Below are 19,601 nucleotides of genomic sequence, written 5' to 3'. Positions count from 1 at the left end.
GTACATAGTTTTCCCCTTCATCCCGCCGCTTGAGAGTGATTATTCATTAACTTAAATGAACATATATAACCAAATTTGGATGGCGCGCTGTACTGCTGCATAACCATTATATTCTCATAAGCTAATTAGAAGTGCGAGAGGACTGATATCCTGCAGCCCCTCTGCTCACCACTTCCCACCCTGTAAATCTTTATGGCTCTGACCCAGATTGCATCTCAGATTTGAATGATTGGCCCCCTGTTGACTCACAGCTTGATGTGGACTGCCCAGCTCTCCCTATCTCTTTGTTTATTGTGTCGCAGATTCTTTAAGTTTGACCTCCTCTTCCCCCAAACTATAATTCCTTTAGATAATCCCATCAAGATTTGTAAATTAAGAGTGCTTTATTGTAATGCTTTTCTCCCTGACATCTTTATTTTCTTAAACAGCGTCTTAAAAATGATATATCTGTGGTTGTGCATTAACTTCTTTAATGTGTAACTTCAGGTATCGAATCTTCTTATTGCGCAGATTTCTTTATTGTGGCTCTAACTAAAAAAAACGAGAGTGAGAAGTGGACACAGTGGGGTTCTATTCATACAGTGAGCCCTTGTTTCCCCCAACACTCTATTGTTTATTGATGAAGGCAGTTGTCATAGTCATGCAATAACAAAAGCCTGACTATTGCTGTGTTTACATCTGCACAGGAACCACTGGGCAATTCTCCATTAAATTACAGCCATGTGTGGGCCACTGATCTCTCCCCTCACCCGCTAGCCCCTGTGCCACAGACACACACATTCACACAGATCCCACACTCAGAGTTGAGCTGGATATTAAACTGTTGCCATCACTGTAGACCAGGACTTAACAAATAAAACCAACACTGACTCATTTTGTGACGTCAGCGCCTGAAATTGTTTAAAATTGTGTACCGAAACAGTTACTTCAGTTTGGGTAGAAACTACACCCAAAAGCTAAAATCAAAGATTTCACGAGCAGAGTAGAAGTTGTTTGTGGAATGCTGTAGCACATAATCTCCTCAGGCCCCTACCCCCCATCCTCTCAGTCAGTGGTGTGAGACAAATAAGCACTCATCTCGCTATCTCTGAAGACCCAGATCTAGTTTAAAGAGTTTTTTATACTTCCTGTTCCACCCAGGTGTCATAACAATTTCCGGTAAAACTCTTTACATGGAAACACGTTTGTTAAATTTTAACATTTTTAATCAAGTACCCTCGATGAAATGTTTTTTTTTATATATTTACTTGAAATGGTATATATTTGAATATTTATTTTAAATGATATATTTTATATATCCCAAAATAATTAAGACACCTCTTAGAAAAAACAGCTAGACTCACACTCAGTGGCCCATGAAGAATGCAGAATGCACAAAGAAGTAAACATTTTTTGTTTAAAAAGCTTAACTGCTTTTATTGCACTAAATGCACACAGATGGATCCTGTTTCTCTGAAAGGTTCACATGTCCACTGGAAATGTCAGGTTTCCACACTGCAGGCTGCATGTTGGACCTGGACTGAACCTGGACTTAACTTCACATTTACGACAATGACAGAGAAAAATTCCCCCCTTCAGCAAACAAATGTCAAAAGAGCCTTTTAGCGTCCAGCTCTGCACGTACAACGTTCTGCACAGTGAAGGTCAAATTTCCAAGAAGGGTAACAAAACGTGCAGTCCATTTTTGAATAGAGAGACAAGTTGTTGTTTAAAAAAAAAGAAAGAAATTATTAGAGACAACCCATCTACATCTATGGAGAAAATTAGCCAGCTGGTTTATCTAATAGGCTTTACATAAACAGAAACATTCACCGGGAAAAAAACAATATTGGAACAGCCAGCAAACATCCAATGCCTTTCACCTCAGTGCCCTCAGCCTCTATTCTAGGCCGATGCTACCAAACAAAAGAACAAAATACACATGTTCATGAAAAGGAGGACATTGCAAAGGGTGTTTGCTGATCAATAACGAAAACAGTCGGACACTATAGTAATTGCAGAGAGCCACTATACTTGTATTTTCTAGATAATGCCATGTTTAGGTGATTGAAAATCAACAGTGGCAGGGAAAATGACTGTATAGTCTTAAGAAAAGGCACATTGATTGCCTTCAAGCAGCGCTCACGTTCTGATATGACAAATATGAAGGGGGAAATCACTGGACCTAAGTAACAAAAAAGGTCACCCAAACTGTTTTCATTTTCTTTTCCTATCCTCAGCATTGCTTACCCTTTCCATGGGACTCAAGTCTTGCATGAAAAGAAAAACTATTCCCCTTTGTCCTTTGTGTAAATTTAATGACGTTATTTATGACTACAAGGGAGGAAATGTTTTAAGGGGCACCTGAAGAAAGCCATCAAAGGATAAAATAATAAAACAGGATCTGGGAAATACACTCATAAGAAATCCTGATGTCAGTGAGCAAGAAGCTAGTCAACCATTAAAAGACTATTTGTGGTGTCCTGCTAGTGAGAAAACATCTAAAAGGGTCAGACAGCCTGGCATGGTGTTTTTTTTTAGGTCTTTACATAGAACAAAAATGCCATTTTTCCCTTTTGCTTCTCCAGTAGACAGTTAATTATTTGCAATCTAACACGTGTAATGTCTGTGATTTAATCAAGGAGCTCGGGAATGACACTCAAATGTCATCAAGAGTGTTAATGAGGGTCATGTCAAAGAGATTCATAGCTAATGATACTGCGTAGTAGCTTTTATGTGCTATGAGCCTTTAGGTTTTATCACAAGAATGCACAATTTTACAAAATAATATAACCTCTACTTTTATTTTAGACTTGAATATATAGAAAAAAGTCAAACGTGGTGTGTTTTCTTCAAACTCTGCAAGCTTCTGTTTATATCACTTTATTTGACAGCAAGGAAGAGTAAAGGTTTTCCAGAAATAAAGCTAAAAAACAAATTGCTTGTTTTGACAGCAGCACTGATTGTCACACTGAGGTGAAATAGCTCACCCTTCCCCGATTGGTCTGTGCCTTTCATCTTTTACTGAGTCCTAAAAAACACATGTTCAATTCACAATTCCTGAGCAAGTGTCAGGCTGTTATTGTTTGTCCGCTGCAAGGTCGTCGTAAAGCTCATCGAGTGACACATCTGAGAAACTTAAAGTCTCTCTATCCCACAGCACTCTCTTGTGAAAAGACAAGGAGGGGAGGAAAATTAGGCCAGGATATAGAAAATAATAACTCAGTAGTTACTGTCCTGAGGCTGTTTTCAAGCTGCCTTGTTGGCCATTTATGAGACTTTCTGTCACCAGTGTAGATATACTATTGTCAGATACATGACCTGGTCAAGGACACAGTATTAGGTTTGCTTTCTGCGTTCGCTGCCTCTTCTACTGCCGTTTCTCTTTTCTCAAAAATTACATAACTGAAACTGAACAGTGCAAAATGATCACTATAGATTTCAGGCACCAACAAATGCATGTAACCTCAACAACACAGGGCCATTGATTCTATATGTCTCGATGGTGTATTACATTATACAAAGCAAGAATGTGTGTCAAATAGAAAACAGTTTTTAGTTTAATTCACTGGTATATTTAATTATGATTATTTACTTATGGGACTTTTTTCCCAAGCAGTCAGCCATTTTTCCAAATTTTACAACTGTGCACAGTTTAAGTTGTATAGATTGAAGGTTGAAGAAGCAGCGTATTGAAGTATGGTTTCTTATTGGGGCTATAAACTGTCTAGACAACACTCCCCTCTTTTTCACCTTCAGCAAGTCCCTTAAAGGACATTTGTTTATTTGAATATAATGCCGTGTCTTTGTCTCACACTTATCAGCTGTGGCATTATATAACACTCACTGAGGCATTTGAGTGATAGAGAATGGTAGAAAGGCCAGTATCACCAAGAGTTACTGAAACTTTGCATACTCCTGTCTGTAGGTCATTTAAATGATATTTTCTTAAATGAATATCAGCGCTTTCTCCTAGTATGAATCACTCTTTCATGCATGGAGCTACTTGTTAAAAGGAAAATCCAAATTAAAAATGTTTCCTGAACTTAGCAGGGTCAAAAACATGTTTTGTATAAATACAAAAAAAATGTGAAAGGATACAGTGCAAGCTGATCTGATTTTCACATAGGAAGTTGCATGAAAACCAGCCTTAACTACAATGTTGTGATTTATACTTTTGTTTTTTGCTTTTCTTAAAACTTTAACATTCAAGCCTCAATCTATGAAGCATGAACACACTTGCCCTAACTTGCCTAATAGACTACAAGATCTGCATTTATGTGTCAATTGTGCTTCCACGAACAGTTTAATCCCTTTACAAGCTTTATATCTCTATGCCTGTTGCTTCTTTTCCTGTCAACATGCATAATTTTACCCGAAATACACTTTTGTCAAACTACAGTGACCTTCACTGTCCTCTATGAAAGCAACAGTTTAGTATGCCCTTGGTATACCAATTAATGTCTGCTTGAGTTAATCTGCGAAAAAGACCTACAAATAGAACTCCAAGGTTACACTACAACCATATTGTGTTATTCCTATACTTTGCCCCACACGCAGTCTGCAGCAAGACTGTGTGTTTCCACCGGAACATATAGCACCCTTTAGAAATCTGTGGGTGACTGCTGTTGTGTGGTGAGCAATAAACATGCAGGAGGTGATCACTGTGCTCCGCATTAATAAAGGTTCCCCCTTTGTAAATTCTCCTTTGTGATGTGTAGTGAACTTCCTGGAATGTTTTTTCGGCACACCGACTGTGCCAACAATGTGAATGCTAATGTGAAGCAGGACCAACAGAGTCATTCCAGCATCATCCTGATCCCATAACAGAACCCTTGTTTTGTTTTTTTTCTTTATTTTGATTTTTCCCCCCTGACAAAACAACAATATTATGGCGAGTACAGCAGCAGGAAATACAGTGACAGATTCAGCCTCTTTAATAAATAATACACCACTGCAAATGGTTAACCACTCACGGCAGTTAGGGACATCACCTAGCATCACAATGATTTATTGACCAGCTCCTTCAATGCAAATCCACACATTTTGAGCTATTTTGAAAAAGGAGTTGCGTAGTGTTGGGGCTTGACCGTTTGGCTTTCTCATTCATTCAAATATAACCAACAAGATGTTGTTTTCATTTCATGTTTGACTCTGTTTCCTGTTATGGCTCAACGGTATCCTTAGATGACTGTGTTCCCTCCATTAGTGTACATCCTTGAGACAAAACTGCTCTAACGTTTCATATTTAGGAGATCAACATTTACTAGTACACAATATTATTTTTTAAAAAGATTAAAGGCAGGGCACATATGTGCATGTACATGGTTATAGCCTATGTTTTGATGAGCATAAACGGACTTTCTGTAGAACTATTTTGCCATATTTCCCTGTAGGAACATCCTACTTAGCCTACAGTGATGCTATTGGATACAAAACTCTGTATGTAAAATATGTGGAGTTTCCTGGAAAGGGATGGCCAAAAACCCATAAACAATAAGTTGCTTTAATGAAAATAAATGGCATAAAGAAGGATCGGATCATTAAATTCCGCTGCTTTGAGTTTAAAGTCAAGGAAACAATATTTGGCTGAACTCTCGGTCGCCCTCGTCTTTCTGTGGCAGGCAAAATATAGTTTTCCTGAACAAGGAAAAGTACTATAAGTTGGGTGTTATTAACCCTGCCTCCATCCAGAGCGCCATCCACTAGCATGGCTCCTCCCGCCCCCTTCTGGCACTCCGCTCCGCTCATCAATAGGGAGCGCATTTAAATAATGTGTGAGCGCTTGGATCAGAGCCAATCAGCTGTCAGGGGACCGTGATAAATCGCAATGCATTATTGATAATAATAATTACGTTGACATGCGCATTTCTACTTCAGGGGTTAATTTTCCGAGCCGAAGAATCTGTTGAAGAAGGGGAGGAAATTTGTCTGTAACTCTTTGCTCCTGATGGTCGCACCATGTCGCGGCGCAAGCAAGCCAAACCGCAGCACATCAACTCCGACGAGCCCGGATCGATGGAAAATGGTAAGTTTACGCAGAAAGATGAGCTTGTTGGCAAGAAAAAATAACATGTAGGAATGACACAGTATCGATATTTTATTTAAAAGTGTGGAGGGGGGCTGCTTTTACATTGTCCTCCTCGCACTTTGACCTGTTGCTGTCCCTCTCGACCGAAGTTTTAGCCCTGGTCAGTTGAGAAGCGACACATTTAGAAATCAGGTGCTCCACGAGGGGCTCTTTTAAATTGAAACATTGTAAGCTTTCTGTCGCTCTCTTTTTTCGATTTTGCCAAAAACATCGTTTATTCTTGGCTGTGTTTTGTCTTGTTTCGTTGTTTATATTGACGGTTTGATTCTAATGAATTGAGGTTGTTTCGCGGACTAAATTAAAGACGGTAAAGTCCTTTGAACTTTTTGTTGATTCATTGAAGGGCACGTTGCTACATTTTGGATTGTTTACGCTTTTTTAATTTAGAATAATTACCTAATTTGGTCAGGATGCCTGTCGTGTGTAACTTTATTTCAGTCACGTATTGCCAGCTGGTTTTACTGTTAAATTTGAATCGGCTTTTTTAGATTTTGCGCAGTACCTTTGACTCTTTGTGCCGGATTCCCATAGGTATCGTTACAGTTTATTCTGCTGTAATTATAATTATCCGTACTTTCTGCCCCTTGTAATTAATAATTGTGTAATCTGGCGAGAGTTTATTTGCAAATCTGCGCCTCAGTTGGAAGTTTCAGACAAAGGTACCCAAAACTGTATGAAATATGACTCTGTAGTAAGCCGACCTAAAGGCAATAAATCCCCCAGTTTAATGCATGACTGTTTCCTTTCGTACATATGTGGAGAGGTGGGGGATGGAGCAGTGGCCTTTTTGTGGAGACTGGGTGGGGGTGCGTTTTGGTGTTGCCATAAGCAAACTTCAGCGCCGCTGTAGCCCCTCATAATTAGAAAACTTGGGATGACAAGTTTTCCCTTTTTTCACGAACTGTAGAGCATAAAATGCCAAAAGGTTATGCATGAATCTTATTCAGCCCGCTTAAGTTGAGCGGTTATCTCTGACCTCCTCATGTTGTCCACCAAAGGTGATCACAGGAGGCTCATGCGCCGTCAAGTGGCGAGCGAGTGTGCTGCGTCCTGTAGTTATCTAATGATGGATCCGCTCTGATGAGGACTTTTTTTTTTTTTTTTTAGTTTTAAATGCTGCTAAGCTGCATCATGGGTTCTTTTCCAGTCCACGTTAACAGTGTTGCAGAGCCATAGTTAGCGCTTCCTCATGGTTCAGAATGTAATGCTGTTTTCGTGACACCGCCTGAGTGCCGCCTGGTGAGCAATTAACAAGTCCAGCAGATTCCTTGGGCAAATGCAAACAGGTGGTCTACCCCCCATTCTTCCAGGCATTAGCATTTAACAATACACCCAGTTGTGAAATGGTCTCTTGGTTAGCACACAAATTAAAATGCTCACTTGGAGCACTTATCAATCTTTCAAAAGACTGAAAAATGCTTGGGAAGTTTTTTTTTAATAAATGTAAAGCTGTCTTGTGTTTGAGCCATTCTCATTTATACAATATAAAACCTGCAGTTTAGAGAAATTGTTCATATTTTGTTTACTGTGGAAATAAGATCGATCTTTAACTGGGGTTAGTTTAGTGTAAGGTGTTTCTTTTTTTTCTTTTTTGGTGTTTTTTTTATTTTATTTTTTTTTTATTATTGTTGTTTTTTTGTTTTTTGTTTTTCAGAATCTAACTTGAGTGTAACTTGATACTCAATCTGTAGCTCTTTGTTTCTGTGGACATTGTTCTAGGTAGCCAAAGATAAATGATTGCCCTCTACAGGCCCTTTGGACAATAGAGCAATTCACAATTTTTACAGCCTGGTGCAGTTACCTAGAGAGAGTGGACAAAACAGGGGGGACCCTTTTAGATGTGATGGTGTGAGCCAGTGAATAAATACACCAAATCAGCAAAATCTCAGATCTTGAAAATTAAACAAAACATTGTAGCCTTTAATGTGTTACAGGAATGACATTATTTGATTTGACGAACATGGTTGTAATCGTATGAGAAGTATTCATGTAAATACTTTATTCTCTCGTTGAAGGGATTCATCAAGGTGATTCCGCTGAGGAGATTGGAAATGAAGTAAAGAGGTTCAGAATGGATGAAACCAGAGTGTGCACCAAGTGCTGTGCTGAATTCTTCGACGAAGAAGAATTTCTTGAACATGAGAAAAATTGCACAAAAAGTCAGCAAGTGGTCATCATGAAAGATGGAGACGGCAGTGACGAGCCTGAGAAATATTCACAGGGTTCTTCTGAAGGCCTTGCCAGTGATCACGAAGACAGCCACTCCAGCAGTCATTCTCCATCGCATGCCAACACAGACCAGCTGGAAAGATTGGAGGAGGAGTCCAGTGCAAATGCAGATGATTCCAGACACCAGGATCGGGGAGAGATGTCTGCTAGTCCTGAGATGACTTTCCAACCCTCCCCGAAAAGGCAAGATTCAAATGTTACTCTTGAAACCATGGCTGACACTAAAGTGGCCGTTTCCCAAATTCCTTCAAACACTTCTCAGACTTCACAGGATGCCATGCAGGCCATTCCAGTAATCCTGGAACAGCTAGTGTGCCTCCAGCAGCAACAGCTACAGCAAATCCAGCTCACCGAACAGATCAGAATCCAAATAGCCATGATGGTCCCACAGAGTCTCCAATCATCAGTAGAGTCAACAATGGATCCTCTGAGAGCCCTTGGTGCACATCTCTCTCAGCAACTGTCTGCTGCAGCAGCACTGATAGGAAAAAGAACCGGCAGTCAGAGCCTTTCCATGGAGAAACTAAAGCAAGGTAAACTACCTCTACCCACTGGCATGTCTCCTGCTCTGAATGCAGGAATGGGCTCGATGACATCAAACACAGACCCTTTAAAGGGTGCTCCAGATCTAGCCGGACGTTTACCAGTACTCATGCCACAGTCTTCAGGTGTTCTGGGTTTCCCTAGCGTGTTTAGTGGAGTCCAGGCAGGGATCGATGCCTCCAAAAAAGTGAAGCCAAAGATGCTGAACATCCCACCGGAATCAAAGAGTGGGGACTCACTATACAAGCACAAGTGCAAATACTGTGGAAAGACTTTTGGCAATGACAGTGCCCTCCAGATTCATTTGCGTTCTCACACCGGGGAGAGGCCTTTCAAGTGTAACATCTGCGGAAACCGTTTCACAACCAAGGGAAACCTCAAAGTGCATTTCCAGCGGCATAAAGACAAATATCCTAACATCAGCATGAATCCTCATCCTGTACCCGAGCACCTTGACAATATTCCGACCACCAGTGGGATTCCCTTTGGTATGTCCGTACCCATGGATGAGTCAAACATAACCGAAATGAAGCCTGTGCTAAGTCACCCAGCGGCTGTTTTCAGCCCATCATCCATGCCAGGGTTCAAAACATTTGATGGCTTTGGGGGTGATCCATTTTCCCAGAGACCCTCGCCATCAACAAGTAATGGCTCCCCAAATGTTTCGTCAGTGTACGGCCAAGAGGCGGGCCTGGAGCCCAACCAGAAAGATGCTAAAGAGCTGCTTGGAGCATTGCACCACATGAATGGTAATTCTCTCCTAGGGGAGCAAAGCTCTGGAACAGCCAAACTTCAGCAGATGGTGGATGGACTGGAGAAGAAGACCGGTGATCCCAATGAGTGTGTGATCTGCCATAGGGTACTGAGTTGTCAGAGCTCACTCAAAATGCATTATCGCACACACACTGGCGAAAGGCCGTACAAGTGCAAAATCTGTGGCCGCGCATTTACCACAAAGGGTAACCTCAAGGCTCATTATGGTGTGCACAGGGCTAGCACTCCTCTTAAAATGCAACACTCATGCCCAATCTGCCAGAAAAAGTTCACAAATGCAGTGGTTCTACAGCAGCACATTCGCATGCACATGGGTGGGCAGATCCCCAACACCCCCATGCCAGAAAACCAGTTTGAACCAGCAGAAGCAATTGTGCCTTCTCTCCCAGAAGAGAAGTCTATCGACGCCAACGGATTTGAAGCCAGCATGGAAGATCAAGAGCCAGAGCTGAACAAGACAGCAAATGACTCCTCCAGTTCCCTGCCATCTGCCGCTGAGGAGCAACCACAGAAGCTTGCAGCCCCTGCAATGTTATCCAGCCTAGATGTTTTGAAGAATCTCTCCAATGCTCTTGCACTGAGACGACAAAATAGCACTACTTCAGAAAGTGAAGGAACATCCAAAGAGTCCCTACCAGCTCAGAGAGAGCAGGAGTATCAAAACGGCCGTAGTCCCTCAATCTCAGACTCGGCTGCGTCATTTCGCTCCTCTTCTCCAGTTAACAACATTAACGGCAAATCTCCTCAGCCTGCTCTTGATGAATTTCCCCAGAGTGGGTCAAAACCAGAGTCAGAAGACGCTAAAGATGAATCAAGTGGCGCACTTGACCTCACAGCTTCCAGCAGCTTCACCCCAAAAGCAATTAAGGAAGAGCCTGGCATGTCATTTTCAAATGGAGACTATGGTAAGTTTACAAGTTGAGCGAAGTGTGTTAGATGCTGTCATCTTGAATGTGTAGACGTAATCTTCAATCTTTCTGTATTAGTAGCTTCCAGTAACATGCCTTTCATGAGGATACCACCAACGTTGGCCAGTCTAGAGATGAAGATTCCCCCAGAGAATCCTCTGGGCCCTCACGGGTTGTTCAGCTCCCATGTGCCTCAGGGAACAGCCATGCCCTCCTCAGTCTCCCCTGCGCCACGACGATCAGCCAAACCACATGTGTGCCATGTCTGTGGCAAGAACTTCTCATCTGCCAGTGCCCTGCAGATCCATGAGCGCACACATACAGGGGAGAAGCCTTTCGCCTGCCACATTTGCGGCAGGGCTTTCACAACGAAGGGAAATCTAAAGGTGAGTCATCGCTTGTCTGAGAAATGGTTAAATTAGGCATTAGAGTTCATGTATATAGATGATGTACTGAAAAATAAGCGTTTTGTTTTTTTTAAGGTTCATATTGGCACCCACATGTGGAACAACTCATCAAGGCGTGGCCAGCGTCTGTCTCTAGATAATCCCATGGCGTTGATTGCAATGACCCCAGATGCAAAGATGATGCCAGAAATGATGCAGGCCCCCAAAGAGCTGGTCGCTCATCCGATGAACTTTGACCCATCTCTGTGGAACCAGTATGCGACTGCTTCCTTCAGTAGTGGCCTGACCATGAAGACCAACGAAATTTCTGTCATCCAGGGAGGTGGCATCCCACTCCCTGGGAGCCCTGCTGGTGGGCCCCTGATTGGCTCCACTGGAGGCCTCATGAAGATTGATGGATCCCACTCAGGCTTGCCTGCCACTATGGCTGAAATTGAGAAAAATGGCTCAGACAGTGTGCCAAAATCACAGTTTCCACATTTCATGGAAGAGGGCAAAATAGCAGTTAATTAGTTTCCCTTTTCTTTCTTTTTTTTATCCATCAGGTAATAAACACATTCGCTTTTGTGAATGTCTCTCTTCTTTATTGAGGTACAATCAATATTCTGAGAAATCGTTGTTGATTTGCTGTTAAATTGGTTAAAAATGTCCAATTAACTTTATTGCAGCTCTTTTCCTCCTGATCTCAGTGATTCTTAAGTGTTATTACTAGTCAAATCTGTATAACTGCTAGGGATGCATCAATACAACAGCTTATTTTTTTTGAAGGACATTGACAAAGAAGACTTGCTGATCTTTATGATTAATGTCTGTCTATTGTTGCATAAACTTCGATGGCATGGTGAAGCGCTGAAAAACTTTAGTAATTTAGTTATAAAAAGATTTCTCTGATTCCCTGGTACAGAAGGGGAGGTAAATGACAATATCCCAAGCCCATGATTCCAGTTGGTGCATCCCTAAAAACTACTGTAGTTGTATTTTATTTCATGTAATTATATATGCGGGTATTTGTTTTCTTTTTTTCCCCGGTGAGTTGTTTTGTTGTCTCTCCAGAAATTGAATGTATAACTTACTTGAAACTGCTTTAATTCAAGACTGTCTCTTTGATACTTTTGAAGGATTTTGACTTTAATAGGAAAATAACCTGAGCTTGCCAGCCTGATGAGTCAGAAATAATGACGTATTTGACCACATGTGTCCATACTACTTTCCCTCCCGTTGTGTGCCATAGGTTACATGATATTGTACATATTTGTAGTGGTAAATGTTATTAGCTTGTCTGTAATTGAAGAGGCGTTCTGATCAGATTAATGTAATGGGCAATGCAAAAATCTCTCAAAGTGCAACAGTTCAGTCATAGCTGCATTTTTGTTGCACTGGCGCCAGGATACAGTAGTTAATAACTTGTACCCTTTTCCAAGTGCCTAGTCTGATTTCATGGCACCACCTGGTTGTAACAAAGGTGCTGTTTGACTTGAGATATTGTGTTGTGACATGGCGTGTATATCACATCTTTGTCAGCTTACTAAAATCATTTTTTTACACCCACGTAGTCCACTTCTACAACCACGGAGTCAAATTTTGTTGGCTGAGCTCTGAAGGCTATCCCATGCTTAATGTTCTCATGCCTGCACTTTATTTAAGGTTTTAGTTTCATTTACATCGTATAGATACATTTACGTCACTGCTTAATTGTACTGGCTAAAAGGGGAAGAGGTCAAGCCAACATTTGTGTGTGTATTTCCTTCCTGTAACAAACAGCTGTTTACGGTAATATACAACTTTGTAGCATGATTAATTTATTTATATTACACAGTGCTTGAGTTTAGGGGTAAGTTCTACCTCGCTTAGATTTTAGTTGTCCCCCACATGCCCCCTACACTCAATGCAATGCTCTGTACGTTTCTGGGTACATTGTTTAGTTTTTTGTTTTTGTTTTTTCCGATAATGCGATAAGATTTCTCACTCTCAACCTGCTGAGTTGAACAGTAATGAATGTATGTCTGACACTTTACACAACTCAGAATGGTCCAAGTGCTTTGTAGGTCCCTGCTGTACATTCCTTATTGATATGCATTTGCCAAGTTGTGCCTTTCTTTAGCAACCATGTCAGAAACTGCTTTCAAGTTGTCTCTACAGTTCAAGTAATGTTGAGCCAGTTTGATCTGTTTACAGTGTAAATATTTTTTTTTCAAAGGTTTCCTTCACGTAAATGTTTTCTGATTTTTGAAAAATAAAATCAGGGTGACTTTTTCAACATTCCTCCTGTCATTACTTCAAAGATCATGGAACTTTAGCGATGAAAATAAAACAAATAAATGCATTTTTAAAAAGACTAGACAGCCTTGTACTAGCCACACCTCTAAGCTAATATTTATGGCTACACAGGCTTGTTTGAATGTACATAAAATCCCTTATTTACATAAATTCACCTACTGCAATTTTTATTTTCTTTTTCTAAATTCTCATTACCCAACAGGAGCTATTAATCCTTTGCCAGTTTGCATTCTCAACGAAAAACTATTTGCATCCCCAACTGAAGCATGCTGTCCAATCGTCCATTTTTGGTAAGCAGCACAGTGGCCTCTTCCTGAGGAATTTTGAAATGATCCATTAGTTTGCATAAGTCTCCCTATGGAATACAAAGTAGTTCCAGGCAAACAGAGTGAGCAGATATACAGAGAAACCTCTAATGCAAAAATACAGAATGGCAATCATAACCGTCAGATGTCTTTGTTGAGGAGAGTTGTTTGCATGTCAGCTCATTTTAATAGTACCTTTTATGCAATATCATTTTAGATTTTGTAAGGGCTAACAAAAAGATGGCTCTGTAGTGTTGTGGTTTACACATTCCCCCTACCAAGCAAAAGCTCCCCAGTTTGAGGAGACACAAATCCCTTTGGGGACGTGTCAGGAAGCACATCTAGTGTAAAAATCTGCCAAATCAAAACATGCAGAGCTACCTGCTGGGAAAAGCCTCGTGGTTAAGGAAGCAGCATTACAGACAACAAAAAGATACAAAGATAGTGCAATGTTTTATGCGTATATCTGAAACATGGTGCACGATAGATGCTTTCATAGTGGCTGCCTTTCCGCATCATTTTTTCAATCGACTCTTTCTCTGTCACAGCCTGAGGTCAAAGTTGTGGGATGCAAATTTAATTGCTGTAGGTTAAACTCATTATACAAATTTTACAATTTGCTACAGTCGTTTAAGTTTACCCTTTTGTCCTTGCTCAAACCTTTTTAAATAAGCACTTTCACAGTCTTATGAGATCTCTTCTAATGTGCTCAAAAATGCCCCAATAGGCTGATGACTGGCCCATTTGACTGCATTACACTGGGGTGTGTTTTAATGTTGGACGCCTGGAGGGAAGGATGGATGGGTTCAATTCAGTTTTATTTACATAATGCCAAATCACAACAACAGATGCCTCGAGGTGGTTTTTATTGTAAGGTAAAGACCCTACAATAATACAGAGAAACGTGTTTGACAGGAAGAAACCTCTTAGAACCAGGCTTAGGCTTCTGCCATAGATGGATGGATGGATTGAGCGATATGTGTTAATCACATTACAGTCTATCAGATCACATCACTTTCTACTCAGATTGTTTGTGGGTATTTTGGAAAGATGCTGAAATTAGTGAAAAATAAATCAATGCCACTCCTTTCTAGTCTTAAGAACCATGCTGAATAAGAATAGTGCTAGCAAATAATATAAAAACTGCACAAACCTGTGTTTGGAGAAAAGCCTTACTGTCACCCAAACCATACCCCAACTGTAAAGTACAGTGGAGAGAACATCATGGTTTGGGGCTGCTTTGCTGCAGGCTTTGCGGCCATCAGGTAGCATTGAAATTAAAATGATAGCATTTTATTTAACATAAACATTTATCAAGTAAAAGATATTGCACAGCTGAGTATCAGAGCAGCAGTCCTTGAGATGGTCCTATCAACAATGTCAGAAAAATGACAGAAATAATGAAAAAGGAAAAAACAAGGGGTTGGAAGAGTTAATAATAAAGCCAATAATTTTGATTAAAAGAGAAGACTCCTCAGTCAAGACAGCCCAGAAATACTGTATGAAATTCAACAGCTTGTCTATTTTAATGTCAAATAAAATCTATGACACTTAATTCAGCTATTTTAATTTTTTAGTGCCAAATTTCACTTGATAACTGTTTGCTAAATTTTTTTTGTCTCTCGATTTTCTTTAAAAAAAATTTTTTTTTTACTGTATTTATTTCTGATGTAATGTGTCCTGGATTTCCTGTACTCCTCACTGTGTCTCGTTCGTTTTTGTTCTTTCCTGTGCCACCCCATTGAAAAAAAAAATACTATTACTACTACTATACTATTAAAACTAAAACACCTTATTTGAAAAAATAATACAATAAGTAATTATTAATGACATGAGTGTGGTATAGTACTCCAGTGGGAGATTGGTTTGCTTGGTGTAGCACTGTCCCAGCACTGCTTCCCTGCTGTCACTCAGGGAAGCCTCCGCCCAGCAGCTCCACAGCCAAGCGGACTCCTTCCAGGTTCCACCCGCGACAAGGGGCTGCAGGAATGACCGACAATATCCCTCTACAACCCGTGAGGCGACCGAAGAGACACGACAGTAAACACAGAAATGGGTAAGGGCGTTATACAGCTCGGTATTATCACTGTGAAGCCATTTGTTTACGTGCTTCGCTCGTCGCATCTCCTGCTGTCACTGTGGCGGTTAAAAGTGTTTACAGGAGCGCGTCGACATTGTCTCAGAAACCAGCTAAGCAGCTTTCTGGGTAAAATATAACAGTACGGAGGGAAACATAAGGACGAGCAGCCCGTAGATGTACTAATAAATATGATGTAGCTATTCATTGTAGCTTTGAAACGGCTAATGTTAGCCGGGCACATCCTTGTTCCGGGGTTGCAGTAGCAAGTGCATTTAACGCCCATTGTCAATATTTGCTCGCCTGACATTAAGCTCGGGCTGTCTGCCCTGATTTAAATACATTCTGCCCCTAATTTTTACATACGGACGAAGTGATCCTCTGTAGTGTTATTTGACCACCACAAAAAGGGGCAGGCCTAAGAAATATTGATGGAGAAAGTGGAGAGACACAGTGCTGAAATGCTTCCAGCACACTGATCAGGCTGCCACGGTGATGTCACCTCCCGTTATAAAGACTCAAGATCCTCGAACGAGCTATGATGTTGCAGAAATAAAGGCCTGCATATACACAAGGATGATGGGTGTATGATTTCTAGCTGGCAGTGTGATATATAGTGACCATTAGTGCAGCCAGTGCACTTTCTTTGCCTCCTACAGAGTGAGGCATGCCAAGGCGAGGGTTTATTTGTATAGCACACTTGAATAAGACATTTGAGGGCCTTGCATAAGTCTTTAATGATATCAAAGAAACACGTATAAGTTGGATTTGGTGTAATAAAGTAAAATGATTGAGAATTAGAAGTACATGCTTTCTGTCTAACATTCACACACATTCCAGTGGATGCCCCAAACATTATACCTATCTGCTTCTCGTTGTTTATGAGCTCTGTGTTTTTGAGATTATGTTACATAAAGAGATTTTGTTGTTTTCCATTAACTAAATAATCTAGAGCATTTAAGCAAAGGTGGAGCATGACTTTCTTTGTAAAGCTCCTTAGTAATTTTTTAAATTAAAGATATCAACAAACTATATCAACAAACTCTCAGGAGGTCGAGTGGGTCTCGACCTCCTGAGACACAGCTCTGTATAAAGCACTTACACATTTAATTTGTATTAAAAATTCAGGATGGGCGAATTGTTTGTTTCCCCCATTTGTGAAAAAAGGTTAAAACATAATATGAGAAAAAATAATTAATATATGTCTTTCATCTCTTCATCACGCTATCTTTGAACTTTGTTCCGGCACATAGTTCATCCAGCACAACAGATAAACATGGCAGCCGACATCAGGAAAGGTCATCTCATTGCTGATAACGGTCCACATTTAGGTGTCCCATTTATTAGGGAATAAACAGCCAATCTAACGGTTGATGTAAATATAGAATTCTACAGAAAGACTAAAAAGCATTAGAAAAATAATCAGTTGATATACAGTACTAACCTGTATTTTGATAACACGTACATGTAACATCAGGGAGAACATTTTGAATATGTCAGCTTGGGTGTTTTAGCTACTTTTCACAGGTTAGCATAATGACTGCTCATTATATATGCCTGATACTACTCTAAACAGTTAATTAGGAAACACAGTATTGCGTAACAAATACAGTTTAAATTGTCTGGATGGGTGGGTTTGAATTGCCATTGCACCAAAGTCAGATTAATGGCCTGTGTTATGCTTTCCATGTTCATTCTTTCCATGTCTGCAAGTATGAGGGGGTCTAAGTGACGTAAATATCATCACTGCAGGGTTGTTGAATTATTGCTACGGTTCTATGATGTTTTTCTTTTAATTTGTCAGGCCTGGCAGACAGGATATTGTTGGCATCTAAGACTTGAGTCATCTGCCATAAAAGTCAAATATGTTGTTTACAGTTAGGTTCAATTATTAATCGCAAAGCCACTGAGCTGTTCGTTGGATTTTACGAAATGCTTTGTTTTCTTAGTCTGAAGGGAGTGACCAGCTTTTCCAAGATAAAGTTAATATTTATTTTTCACGGCATGATCTTTCCAGACACCTTTGGTCATGGGTCTGTAGCTCAGTGCAGTGTGCGCTGTGGGATTTGGCTACAATAAGCAACACATTAACAAGAAGATGTGAGAGGAAATTCATTAGGGTTACCTCAACGCAGCTCTCTCAGGGTGTGGAGAGTGAATTCAAATATTAATTGTCTTTTCGTCACATAATAGTCTTTGTCTTTGCATCCTTACTACAGAATCAAACACTGGGATTGAATGTGAAGTGTTACTTGTGTCTTCCATCTCCTCCTCCTCTCAGGTGCTGCCCGTGGTCGAGATGCTGTGGCATGGGTGACTTCCGTCCCCGCACCGTGTGGCTCGGCCACCCAGAAAAAAGGGAGCAGAGGTACCCCAGGAATGTCATTAACAACCAGAAGTACAACTTCTTCACCTTCCTGCCTGGGGTTAGTGCCAGTCAAAGGTCACCGCTTCACCTGCCCTTTGTTTAACCCCCTGAAGCTGTCATCCAGCTCTTTCCTCCTGGTCATGATTCACTGTCTGTTTGATTGGCACATTTTCAGAGCATCATAGGATATGTCTGTCTTAATTAATATTTTTTAAATCCTCCCTGTTGGTTGCTTGTAATGTAAGTATGCAAGGCATTGATGCTCATTTCAAATTATCCTGCTTCAGAGTATCAGGTTTGGCTTAGTTTGGCCTGCAGCTAGTAGTTATTTTTAGCATTGGTTCAAAAATGACAGTACTAATAAAAACACTAAATAGAGTAGGCTGTAATCTGGGGTCATCCACCATAACCAACTGTGAGTATTTAATGTCATGTTTTGTTAATCAACCAAAAGTCACTTTTACAGGAGTAAGCAATAAAAAAAGCAGAAAATAGTGAAGTTTTTGTTTTATAAAAACAGCTGACTATAAAGAAAGTGACCGAGTGATGCATCTCCAGATAAGATCAGATCCTTATGAATGACAAGTGCTTTTTTTTAGTTCTTTAGTTTCCTATAAGAGTACTGTAGTCTGTCTTTAAGCTTACACTAAACCTAACCCAAAACATTAGATGATACATGTGAGGATATGAGAGATGCACTGTTTGTGCTGTCTTAGCCCTGATATGCAGGACGGGCTTGTTTTGTGAATTCAATATTATTTACTTTATTCCGATTGCATCTAAGTAGTATAAAGAGATAATTTGCCATTTTAAAACAGTACAATGTTGCATATTCTAATGAATGAGAGATGCATCATAGTTTCAGCTTCCAGCTGACCAGCGCCTGTGCAGCACCAGGTCTTATACAAGCACTTTCGTGATATTGCGTGACAGATGTGGCTTTGGTTGGATATTGCATGGAAGGCAGTTACCGAGCTATGTGCCTTTGATTTACATTTACATATTCATTTGTTTTCCAGGCATTCAGTTGTCTTAAGATCTTATTTTTGCTTATGGAGTCAGACGTTGAAAGTAGCTCAGATTTGTTTGTAAAGCAAAAGACAAGAGCAAAGCCTTTTTGCATTGCAAATCAAGATGCTTTTTATTTACTTTGGTTCATGTGAAGAACTTCTTTTCTCTAGATCATATTTAAAACATATTTGTTGCTCGTGTGCTTTCTTTCCTCTTGGAGGAAAAGTTTTGCTGGTAGTAATCTCACACGCTGATGGTAATGAAACTGAGCAAAGCTGTAGTGTGTGTGTTGAATTTTAGACCGACGCTGGCAGATGAAAAGTAGCCATACGTGTTTGCACATTGCTCCATATCTGTTGGTTCATGAAAAGATTTGTACGCCTAACTGAAAAGTGTACTTCTTTAGTAAGGGTGCGTGAGATGCTTATATGAGCTGTGAAATTATACACCTAGAGATTCTGCCAGATTTGCTGCAATGCTACGTCTGTGGTTGGTTTTGTCGAATATTGTGTGTAAATGTGGACGTTGTTGCAGTTAATTGTGGTGTTTTTAGTTCTAGATTAACATCTTTTAAGTTTGATTTTTAATTTACTCAAAAGGATACGATTGCAGTGTCAGATCATTTTCATTCT

General features: G+C 40.3%; 2 protein-coding genes across 5 annotated transcripts in view; both read left to right on the top strand.

Moving 5' to 3' along the window:
• sall4 (spalt-like transcription factor 4) overlaps positions 1–13,190 on the top strand; it is a 28,682-nt gene extending 15,492 nt beyond the window's left edge. For 2 of the 4 annotated variants that reach the window (XM_085146219.1, XM_085146218.1), the window contains exons 2-5: positions 5,860–6,007; positions 8,086–10,521; positions 10,603–10,910; positions 11,007–13,190. In XM_085146219.1, coding sequence (XP_085002345.1) covers positions 5,941–6,007; positions 8,086–10,521; positions 10,603–10,910; positions 11,007–11,444 — 3,249 coding nt within the window. In that variant the 5' untranslated portion in view covers positions 5,860–5,940 and the 3' untranslated portion in view covers positions 11,445–13,190. Of the gene's footprint in view, positions 1–5,728; positions 6,008–8,085; positions 10,522–10,602; positions 10,911–11,006 lie in introns of those variants that run through there. The other 2 variants (XM_085146221.1, XM_085146217.1) reach the window with 2 other exon arrangements.
• A 2,195-nt stretch (positions 13,191–15,385) lies between these two features.
• atp9a (ATPase phospholipid transporting 9A) overlaps positions 15,386–19,601 on the top strand; it is a 36,797-nt gene continuing 32,581 nt past the window's right edge. The window contains exons 1-2 of the mRNA XM_085146232.1: positions 15,386–15,569; positions 17,872–18,016. Coding sequence (XP_085002358.1) covers positions 15,502–15,569; positions 17,872–18,016 — 213 coding nt within the window. The 5' untranslated portion in view covers positions 15,386–15,501. The remainder of the gene's footprint in view (positions 15,570–17,871; positions 18,017–19,601) is intronic.

Source organism: Neolamprologus multifasciatus, chromosome 20 (genome assembly GCF_963576455.1).
Source record: "Neolamprologus multifasciatus chromosome 20, fNeoMul1.2, whole genome shotgun sequence".
Taxonomy (NCBI): domain Eukaryota; kingdom Metazoa; phylum Chordata; class Actinopteri; order Cichliformes; family Cichlidae; genus Neolamprologus; species Neolamprologus multifasciatus.
This window is presented reverse-complemented; position numbering and strand designations above follow the sequence as displayed.